Here is a 12124-nt window from a genome sequence, read left to right as displayed (position 1 = left end):
ATATATATATATATATATATATATATATATGCGGCTGTATCTCCTATTATAGGAATTTTCCGACTTAATTATATTGGTACATAACACACGTCAATGTGTATACTATCGCGCAACGCAAACTTACCGATCAGCTGTATCTTAAAATAAAGAAATAATCAACTGCGTTGGCAAACTGATTAAGAACTAAGATCAAATTATGCAATTGCGGTCCTTGCCTTTAGGCGTGCGCGAGAAAAAGAGAAAGAGAAGACCGTCATTTAAAGATACTTTTTCTTCGTTAAGCAATTCGTTTAATTTACACTTAATAGTTTATAAGTGACTAAACACTCGGTCGGTTTTTCAATGACAGATTAAACTTAGATTTCAACTTAAATTCTGTTTAAACAAAACAAATGCTTTGTTAGAATAGAATTTAAACTTGAATCCAAGTTTAAACTGCTACCGAAAAATCGGCTATAGGACAGCGCCATTGATCCCTAATCCCTTGTCTACAACCTTGCTTTAATCATTAAGTAATCATTAATTAATAAATTGATCAACCACAGTCGATTATTTTAAAAATAATGAACTGTGATTGGTCAATTTCTTACGGATTAAAAATTAAAGCAAAGTGAACAAGGGATAAGTGTTTCCATGTGTTTCTAAATATGTTTTTTTAAATAATAATTTTGTATCATCACCCATTGAGACTCTTTTCATACTAATCATTGCGATTTACACATACTGAGATACTGCATGCACTACGTAATATAATGTAACGCTTTGTAAGCGTTCTGATTGTACGCTCACTGATATCCCGCGAAGTCCAGATCCAAGTCCTCAGCATCCATCCGTCCAATCGTTGTTCCATATCGGTCGTATTTCACTTGATTTCACTGCATCACACTCGCGATCGCGGTCGTTTTAATGATTTAATGAAAAGCACGATAAATCCCGACATTTCGATCAAGCATATTTGCACGTTGCGTCTAAACAAACGTTCCATTTCGCGAACTATTGTACCTTATCGAAAAACGAGATTTTTGTTTCGCGTAAATTCTAACTTTAGCAACGAAAAATATATTGTGTATATTGCGTATAGAGTTCCGAGCGAAATGAAATCATAACTCATCACGTGTGAAAGATTTTGGAAATTTCCACGACGATTTTTGAAGTATGCCAAAATATGTCAATTCTGCGCTTTTACTTAACGTGACTTCGCGACGATTGCTAAATTTATCGCGTGCGAAGTAATCGCGAATTCAGCGTATAGTGGCGCGATTCTGACGCGCAATTTCTGCCGCGCCATTCTGAGACGTAATTCTGATGTGTTTTTTGCATTGCTCAAAACAACTAGGGGTTACATTAGATGTTTAAAAAGTAATTGCACAATAATTTGAATTAAATCCTAAACAGAATATTAAATAAAAGCCCTAATAAATAAAGTTATTACATTAAATTAGTGATTCTCTATCAAATAACTATGTTTTAAGTTAAATGTAATAAGTTCAGATATGTAGTAAACAACAGGTATTTAAAAGAGCAATCCCCCGATTGTTTCGAATACTGTATTTCAACGGACGGCACACATACACACATGCAGAACTCTACACTGAGAGAAAAGTGTTTGGTATTTGTAACTGCAATCACGTAAAGAATTGATTATAATTGGGAAACTCATTATTAAATGCTGCTGTAGAATATTATTGATAATAATATAATGTGCATACTGCTATTTTTTGTTAGAACAGGAAAGTATGGTTAGCATCGAAAATAATTATGATTTCTAGTAAGATCAAAATTTGTTTTCTCTCAGTGTGCATGCAAATTTCTACAAACTAAGTAAATCGCATTGATGTTTTATATATAGCAATTAATAAAGATCATAAGACTCACCATCTTAAATTATTTGTGCTTCTATGAAATAACTTTTAATTTCTCACCCAAAACACCTAGAGCCGATGTTAGGATTAGTTACACTTTGCTACATATCTGAAACAGAAAATATAACTGAGATTAGATTATTAAATATTGCTGAGATTAGATATGATTGTTAATGGTGAGAAAAACTCACGTGGATACGAGCGAATATTAAACCTTTGCGATAATTCAACGGTTTTTATTTGGACAATTATATGTCCAAATTTTTTATTTAAAAAGCATTTTTAAAGTATTTAGTAGAAGAATTGAGGAAATCCATAACTTACCTTCGAGCTAATCCTGCTCGTCTCGAGTCGAGTTCTCAAGTAGGACATCTGCAACTACTACACAAAGCTACGCTTTTCAGGAACTGTACTCATAGTATAGTCTCCAGTTTTATCAGATCTGAAACAAAAAACAAGTTTTTTAGTTAGTTACATGAAAATATATGTCAACATATTAAGAACAGAACTCAAGACAAAATATCTTTTCTGGACTAATAGAAATGAAAGATGATAGGTCATGTTCTTAGAATTTTCAGAGTGTCATTACTCAAAACAATTTTAACGTGATGATCACACGTGTACTACAAATGACTCAATTAATTTGGAAAACTCGTGCGGAGATCATGCGCGACGTCTCCCAATTTGTTTATCGGCGTGTCAAGGATGGCTTAAAAGTTCTAACAATGAACATTGTTATGTCACTTATTAATTTCAAATTCTCTATACCATAATATTAATGTTATACATTGTCCAATCATCTCTTGTGATTTCGACCCTCAAAGTGCGGAATGATAGTTCGCGATAACTGTCGATGTAAACAACAAGACTCGCGACGAGTTGTTTACATCGAAGAGAAAAAACTGATATCGCGGAAAACAGGCGACAACGAAATAACAATTCCTTTAGTCTGATCTACAATGTACTCTTTGCTTTCTGTTTCTTTCCCCTGATATTTTTCCGACTTAAATCTCAAACTTTAAGATAGAAAAGGATAAAGAACAATAAACAAGAAACAAAACACATAGGTCAGGTTTTAAAAGATAGAATAAAATAAAACACAAAAGAGAGCGTCAATTGATACAACTATCAGCGATATTGCAGTATACAATCGATATATCGTGAACTCTTGTTGCTTCCAGATCAAAGGTTAAGGCATTGGAAGAGCGGCAATCTAGACGTGCTGTACTTTAAGTTCTCCGACAAAGTCGTGCAGCATCGCGTCACCAGGGCAGAATTATCTCTGTGGATATGGGGTACGAATCAGGAAAGCGGAGAGCACGGCGAGCCGATCGACTTGGAGAACACGAAGAATCAGGAGGCGGTGACGATCACGCTGCAAAGGATTCTCCGTGGCGCGGGCGAGTCGGGCCAGCCGCAGCTGGGGCCGGCCTTGACCACGAAGCACCCTCGGCCGATCGGCCGCCGAGGTACTTGGGTGACAATCGAGCTCAGACGAATGGTGGCTGAGTGGTTCAAACATCCCAGAGACAACCTGGGGGTGGCATTGAAGATCATCGGCCCGGACGGCGCTCATCGCAGGAACTCTCGGCTGGTCGAGACCAATCCCGGCGCGGAGTACGCGCCGTATCTCGAGGTGCAGACGCAGGAGCTCGACTCGCGAAGGGGCGCCAGGATCAAGCGGAACGTGGGGCTCAACTGCGACGAGAGCAGCCAGGAGACTAGGTGTTGTCGATACAAGCTGACGGTGGACTTTGAGAAGTTCGGCTGGGACTGGATAATCGCACCCAAGAAGTGAGTGTTGTCTTCTTTTTTTTTCAACAATAATGGGATCCCGTGCTCGGTCGCATGAAAAATGCGTCCTCTGCGTCTTCATCGCGTGTCTCGAGCTGCTTATTTTCCATCACCCCATCCTGTTCGCTTGATGCAAGGAGCGTGAAGGAGTAAGGTCTCGCGAGCCGTGTTCGACGACTAAATGAGATGTTTAACGGAAACGTCGCAAGTGAAATTATCGCAAACGCGCATCTACGGTTCACAAAATACTCCAGATGTGCGTCTTTCCGCGGAAGGGTATTATGCCTCACGTGGTGATTAATGCGTGGGCGGTCGGGCACGTACTCGTCAAGATTTTCCCGGCGTACGGAAATGTTTGAGCGAAACGCGGTCTTAACGGGGCAAGCGTGGCTTTCTCGTTTGGCACGTAGAACGGTCCTACGTCAACAATGCTAAACTGCGCACGTTCTGTTTGTAGACACTTCCCGGTTAAGCTGTCACGATGCCCGTACAGACGCACACACATACACACACATGCGCAGGCATACACACATATTTCGAACAGAATATTCCTTAGAAATCCGCTAACGATAACATTAAAATTAGCTTCCTCGTGTTCTCCGAGGGTTATTTTCGCGGCGGTTTCTTCGACGTTAGAGCAGAGTGGAGGAACGTTTGCAACAAGGAACCGACGGTTTCGTCGACTAATTTGATGCCCGAGGTCGCTGCAATTTGGCAGGTTTCTCGTTTCTCCGTTTTTTCACGATCGGTCTTATTAGGATCAGCGCGATTGAAGAGACCAAACTGGGCGCGATCGGTCGTTAACGGCGAACGCGAATCAACCGGCGAAGGAGGCGTTGCACTAACGATCGGTTCCCGAAATCTTTGTGTCGCAGATACGATGCCAATTACTGCTCAGGCGACTGTCCGATGGCCTTTCTGCCGGCCTATCCGGTCACGCACATCGTCGGCTTGGCGGAACCGCCGAACAACACCGGACCGTGCTGCGCGCCCAGGAAGCTGTCCGAGATCACGATGCTGTACTTCGACAACGAGTATCAGATCGTGTTCTCGCGGTTGCCGGGCATGGTCGTCGAGCGTTGCGGCTGCTCATAGTCCATCTTCGAGCCCGAGAGAACGAACGCGACGGGGACGACGCCGAGAGTGTCGCGCGAGAGGACGTCCCGCGATTGTCTGCCGCCGATCGGAACCCGGCGATTGTCGTGGTCGTTGTCCTTGTCAGTCGTCGTCGCCGTGTCCTCGGCGATTTCTCATCCGATAGACTGAAAGTGCCTTGTTCGGAAAAAGAGTCGAAACGGAGAGCGGTGTTGGGTGATCTCTTTGGGGCGCGCGAATAAGGGACGAATAAGAGGGTGCGCGCAAATGAGTAGACGCTCCGCTGGTGATCCACCAGGGAATCCTCCAAGACTGCGTGTGCTGGATGCCGAGGGAGTCGAGGAAGGAAGGAAGGAAGGAAGGACTCGCTCGTGTCGTCAGCGAATGCCATCTCGACCGGTGGTCCATATAGTCCACGGCAAGGCGGATAGTTCCTAGAGTCATGGTATTATTTTTAAGACGCCGATACGTTTGCACCCGATCCGGACGAGTTCACATCTCTTGCTGCCAGAAGGCGGGGGACACCGACCGGGGGACGTAATTGCGATGCTCACAGCACATCGCCGCTGCACGAGTGTTATGATCCCGGCGTGGCTTCTGCCACGAGCAAGTACAAAGCTTTGTTGAGGCTGTCCGCGCCCCGACCCTCGCGAGACTTCGCACAGACGACGAAGGGGATGCCGGCCAGGCCGTTGCATCTAAGAGAGGTGCACTGTTGCCTCCATTGTCTCTCGATTTCGTTACTTTCCGATTGGACGCAAGATGCATCACGTCGTCGCAACCGACGGAGGGCTTCGACGATCGGTGGAAACGTGTCGGCTAAAAGATCTCGGTGTACAGTAAACAAAAATCGTTGTTTTTTTTCTAATGTTTTTCTCCTCTCCCTTCCCCCTTCGTCTTTCTATTATATTATAAATATATTTCTGTCATTCTGACCGTTTTTTAGCGAATTGTGAGAGCGCGTGTGTGTACGAGAGAGAAAGAGAGAAAGAGAGAGAGAAAGAGAGAAAGAGAGAGAGAAAGAGAGAGAGTGAGAGAAAAAGAGAGAGTGAGAGTGAGAGAGAATGTGTGTGTCGAATTATGTAAATATATATAATTATGTCATAACACAAGCAAATGTGGCGTCGCTTCGCTGAAGATCCCCGGGGCCTCGGTGGGGCCCCACGAAGATGTTACTCATATATCGGCGGAAAACTCTCTGTAGACTCCCTTTCCTCAACTTCTTCTAACGAACGCGTACAGCTCCGAGCGAGTTGTAGCTACACGCGGCCCGACACGCGCCCGATCGCGCGCTCAGGACCGTTTTCTTGTTATGTACACACACACACCGCGGCAACTGCAAATTTCATTCACGTTCTCCCTGTCACCGGTTAACGCGCGATCGCGGAACAAGTATTGAGCGTTTCTTTCTGAAGGGTAAACGTTACGCGCGCAACGCGGGCGAAGAAGACGCCCGGTTTTTCCGTAGATTTTCTAATAACTTATGGTATTAATAGTTGTACTTGAACGCGTCGGGAGATGCGCGCGCACGGTTGTTACGCCTCTTGGACGAACTGCCGTTTTCGTGTTTTGCTTTTCATTATTGCGATGTGTATCTCCTTCCCTTCACTTCACGCGACATATAGATCGAGAGGAGAAATTCGACGGGTATCACCGTGCGAAATTGATCCTACTGACGTGACCGAGACCTGAGTTTCGTCGGTTTCCGTACAGACCCACGTTCCTGACCCGCTCCTATGGATTATGTCACGACGACGGAGAAGGTCAGTGCCATAACACGTATAGACGTATCCCCGACGCTTAAACACACAGTTTCAGTTATATATAGCGATTGAGGCCGATGTGTGTGACTTCGACGAATTCCGATCTCCGTGCTCAATTGCGGCAATTGGCGAGGGGTGAGTCTTTGTCTCTCCCCTGTTCTATCCTTGTCTGTTTTGGTTTCAATTTTGCGACATTGAGAATTGAATTCGTCGTAGTTCCTGTCGGCTCTTCAATCCCTTATTGTAAAGCGATCGTCAGAATCCGGGAACACGCTTGAAACGCATCTAATCGTTGTCGGAGTAACACCCAATTTCACGTTTTTCCCCCTCGGCTTCGAGTCAAGTGCACTGTAGCTACATTTTGTAAAATAATATACGATACACGATCGATTTGCGCACCGTCCCTGAACTTTATGTGATTGTAAAGGAAAGAAAAAAACCACACATACACACACACACACACACACATACACGCGAATTTATAAGAAAAAACACAAGAAATATACATAAATATACATAAAACTTTGCGATTTTTATAAAGCGATCATTAGGACGTAAGGGAAAACTTCTCGAGAAACCGATTCTTTTGTAATTCGTCCCTTTCCTATCGAAGCTGTCCTCTATCCTCCCATTGTCGCCGTTTCTCCCGATCGTTACGTTTCTCCCCCTCCCTCTCCCCCATATTTTTCCGTATCTTCTATTCTATAACCGAGTCTCAAATGTGGTTTGTCAATGTATGTGTGTATGTGTGTGTGTGTGTTTATGTGTGCGTGCGTGCATGTGCGTGTATGTGTGTGTGTACCGATAATTAAAAACTAATGCAATTATGTATCTTCCCAATATATGGATGAGGACGGCAGAAAATGCATACTTATATGTATAATGTGTACTTCCTAGATAGGCAGCATAGATAGAAGAATATTTATTCCATGAAATAAATGGTTTTTCGATGAAGCATGGGGTAAGAGATTTTATTTCCTCCCTTTATACGCACGTCTCTTTGACATCTTTAGTCGAGTTACGGGAGAAAAAGCGATGTCAACGAATTCACGCGGTGGATTAATCATCAATTTCGTTAACGAAATATATACCAAAAAAGACATTGATTTCAATTTTCAATTTATCCGGGAGACGCGGATAATTTTACGATGATTTATAAATCTTTTATGAGCGTACGAGGTAATCACCTCACCATCGTTCTGACGCGTATTGCGGCACTTCGGATTTATTTTAGTGAAAGGCATGCGATAAATTCGGTAATGTACGTTTTATGTGCTGCGGGCAATCTGCATTTTATTAAATTATTATGTGCGATGACGCGTAGTTCTTTTCCCCTTAATCAATGAGATTTATAGTGACGTCTGACGATAAACTTTCGGGGCACCAAACGATTGTCGCGGATCACCTCACGACGGAGAAAAATATTGTTTTACAATACGCGCACGTTGGCGCGCGTATCATATTACTTTTTCCAAATCGTCAGTACAAAGTTCCTTCTCGCAATAATCGAAAAGTCTCGACAACGATATCTTCGACGTGAAAATGTAAACAGAGAATTACAGAAGTTTCTTCCTTATTTACAACATTAAGTATTGTCAATAATATTCCGCATCGGTATCAGTCTTTTGAAATTATTGAATATGCCACTAAAAATGTGACTTTTTCCTCTTGCACAATGAAGTGAAAATAAATAAAACCAGATAAAGTAATACATAAAATAATATAAAATTAAGATATAATAATATTACATATAATATGACGTACATATATATGTAAAATAAAAATATAGAAAAACAATATATATATATATATATATATATATATATAAGGTGTTCAAAAAAAGTGGTACCAAACTTTAGAAATATGTAGTATTCGTGAAAACAAACTGAAAAGTCTTAATAATAAGCAGTATTCTAAAAACCATTTATTTCCGAGTTATAGAGCATTTTCTTCTATAATGTATAATCTGTTCATTTTGAGTATGTAAACGTATTTACACGCAACCGCACGTACACCCGTCCTTTATGAGCTTCTAAGCTTGTGAAGGAAGCTCGTGAAGGACGAGTGTATGTGCGGTTGCGTATAAATACGTTTACATATTCGAAACGAACGGATTATTCATTATAGAAGAAAATGCTCCATAACTCGGAAATAAATAGTTTTTGGAATATTACTTATTAAGACTTTTCGGTTTATTTTCACGAGTACTACATAATTCTAAAGTTTGATACCACCTTTTTTAAAACCACCTTGTATATAATATTATATATTATATAAATTTATATAAATTTACGTAATAAAATATTTATATATTAATTTATATAATATATACAAAAATAAATGTTGTCAAATAAATAAAAATAAATAAATTTTATCAAATAAATTTTACGCGTATACGTGGACATGAATACACACGGATGTCTTATACTCTGATAAGCAGACATGTGAACCGGAGAACGACAATACGCGTATTTAAACGTCTCAGATACTCGTCATAAGCAATGTAGCATGCACACAATGCATGCTGGCACCTTTGATAATGCCGAAGAGCCGAATAATTCGACGCTATATACGGAACGTAATCTTTGCATAGGTCTTGATTCGATCCCCTAAAACGTCGTAATCCGGATTTAATGATCACACAATTTGTGTATGTTATGAACCAGAATAAAATTCGATGCACGATACTCGCTGCAATTATCACTGGTCATGGATGAACAGCAAATACATGTAACTAGAAGGACCTCTGTAGCATTTGTCAGAGCAATGTAGACAGATCTTGCGTCAGATTGATGTGTGTACATAACCCGGTGATTTCAGATGCAACGCGGGTCTCGGCTTTGTCATGAATTTTAATATCGTGATCAGCTGCAACCGCGAGTCATGTGCCCTCGGTTATCTCTCACGTACGACAATCTAACGAAGCCGGTGTAATGACCAGCCGACGTCACGAACTTGCACACACCCCTCGAACTTTTTTTTTTTTGTTATTCGCGTTGTTTGTGCGTGCATGTGTCCCTCGTTCGTGACTATTACTTTATAAAGCACACGACTCAACCAAACGCACGACTGTGTCTTTTTATCGTGCCGATTTGTTCGGTTCGGTTCATATAGACGTGTTACACGTGCACCGTTACATTTCACGCGGTGGCAATAAGTTCGCGAGAACTTTGAAAACATGTTTACCGAAATCCCACGTTTATACGGATATATTTATCAACTCGCGAGAGTCCAATTGCATCAGGGCGATTGTAACTTTGGTAACGCCGTCGCTATATATAAAACTTTCTCTTCTTTTCTCTTTATGTTTCGTTGCACACGATCTCGGGAATGTCGACTATAATTGTGCCACGGTTTTTATGTTACTCGCGATAACAGTAATTGCGATAATGCAGATGCGGGGAACTGGAGAGAAGGGATATCTTATTTGTCACTGCTCGAATCGAAAGAGTGCCAAGGAAATATTTATTTATGCGATCGGCGTCACACCATATCGATAGTAGGATGCGCTTTGTGCACGGCGGTCAAACGATGAACTCGCCATAAATCTGTCTACTTCCGTGATGGGAATGATCTTCGCTACAAGGTAGCAATCGTGTAACTTCTTCATCAAAGCGGAAACACTGAAAAGTGAAAAGTTTCACGTGAACTCGACGACTTTAGCTATCACGTAACTTCTCATACAATGGTAATGTAAAAAATTCACGTGAAACCTTTCGCTTTTCACGAGTTTACGCTGGGAGAAAAGATACATGATCGATACTAAGGATAGCGATCATGTAATTCTTCCATAAAAGTGAAGGTGAAAAGTGAAAAGCTTCACGTGAACTCGCCGACTTTTATCTATCATGTAACCTCTCAAACAATGGAAATGTGAAAATTTATACGTAAAATCACTTTTCACTTTTCACGAATTCAGTTAGGGGAAAAGATACATGATATCGCAACAATCTTTCATCGAAAAGAACTCAGACTCAACCGAATCTGATTCTCTTTGATGAAAGATCATATGTCGCGACGTCTGTCAGTTTGGTTTTAATCTAGTTTTTGCGAAATTCATTTATCCGAGAAACTGTTTCGAAGACACACTTCGATCGATTCACCCGCGTTCTTTTCAATCTAATTAGTTGAATTCGGTGAAATTCAAACTTGATGCGCGGCATCGCGTCTAGAATGCATGTTCGATTCACTGTTGCCTTAAGTTGCTTTTAACGTCACGGTATGTCAGTGACACGGCCAGAGCCGCATCGCCCGGAGACGTATGACGATAATTCGTGCATATAATGCGATAGTAGATGTACGTCCTGGCAAGTAAGCCGGTTGAATTGACGGCAGTCAACTGTTTCGCCAGACGTGCCAATTCTCGTTTTATTGTTTTTCTTCGGCGGCGCCCCAGGCACTCGTCCTTGCCGACGGTCGGGTTAGTGCTCCCCTTTCGTCGAAACAGAAACGCGAAAATCGACATTAACCCGAAAACATCGCGGAATTTATTGCCTACCAAAATAGTTGGTGTCGCGCGCTAAAAATAATCCAGACGGAATCACGAAAGATTGAGTGCCGACTTTTATCGCGATCTACGCGATTTTAACGCGCCAATCAACTGCGAGACGTAAGATCTTTCTAACAATAACTGCAACTTTGTTATGAACAAGAGCAATGTTTGATAGTCAAGCGATCGCTATAGAAAAGAATATTTATTAGAAATGGAAATCAACACAGGGGATATAGTGCAATTAAATGGTAAACAAAAATGCTATATTGGAAAATAAAAGCTACTCATTTTTCAATGCACAAGCATTCTCAAAATTTCTCAAGAGTGCAATCTCATTCAAAACACATGAGAAGTGGCAGTATTTTCACTCGAAGCAATGATAAAAATAGTTATTCGAAATCATAAGGATGAATATTTCGCTCAAGCTTAGAGTGTATTCTAACTACATATGAGTGAATATTTCAATCGAGTGCGAATGTATTCCTATAAATATATTCCTGATACGACGTGCATCAGATTCTCTGTTCAGTTTTGAGTAAAAATATTCACTTGGCCATTCAAACTCCAATTAGTTATCCCATTAGTTGTTACGTGAAACTTCTCTTAAGTGATATACTCAGATTTGAGTTTAGAGTCAGATGGAAGTTTTCCAGTCGAACCGCGATTACAGACAACGGTCATATATTATATAATTCAACTGAAAAGTTTGGATCCAACTCTGAATAAAAATTTGAGTATCTCGAACATAAGACAAACTTCAAGTGACAACTATTAATATGGTCGTCAGAAGAAAGAATTTATTTTACACGAATGAAAAACCACTCGAATTCGGGTGACTCGGTGGTCACTCTGTTCTCTTCTTTTAAGTGAAATTTTACTCCAAGAAATTCAGAGAGCAATCAATTCAGAGACACTCCTTATCTTTATCGCGTCACGTATGTAAGTTCCGTCGCATTAAGATTTTCTCCAGAGACTCGCGTCAATTCGTGCCTCCTGGAATATCCGTGACAGTTTTTCGTGCATTTTGCACAAACAGGTAAAGCACGAAGGAACGCCCGCGCGATCCGCGGTGCGTTCCCATAATGAGAGTAGGTCGTGTTTCCATTACGAGAACAAGT

At 41.3% G+C, this 12124-nt stretch overlaps 1 protein-coding gene across 1 annotated transcript in view; it reads left to right on the top strand.

Annotated features, from left to right (window-relative positions):
• Positions 1–7468, top strand: part of LOC116840345 (growth/differentiation factor 8) — a 33345-nt gene extending 25877 nt beyond the window's left edge. Inside the window, exons 2-3 of the mRNA XM_032806948.1 lie at positions 3044–3656; positions 4532–7468. Coding sequence (XP_032662839.1) covers positions 3044–3656; positions 4532–4751 — 833 coding nt within the window. The 3' untranslated portion in view covers positions 4752–7468. The remainder of the gene's footprint in view (positions 1–3043; positions 3657–4531) is intronic.
• Positions 7469–12124: the final 4656 nt, after the last annotated feature.

Source organism: Odontomachus brunneus, unplaced genomic scaffold (assembly GCF_010583005.1).
Source record: "Odontomachus brunneus isolate Ranch 3 - 2012 unplaced genomic scaffold, Obru_v1 Obru_scaffold_001, whole genome shotgun sequence".
Classification (NCBI taxonomy): Eukaryota; Metazoa; Arthropoda; class Insecta; order Hymenoptera; family Formicidae; genus Odontomachus; species Odontomachus brunneus.
Note: the sequence above shows the minus strand (reverse complement) of the source record. Positions and strands in the feature narration are given on the sequence as shown.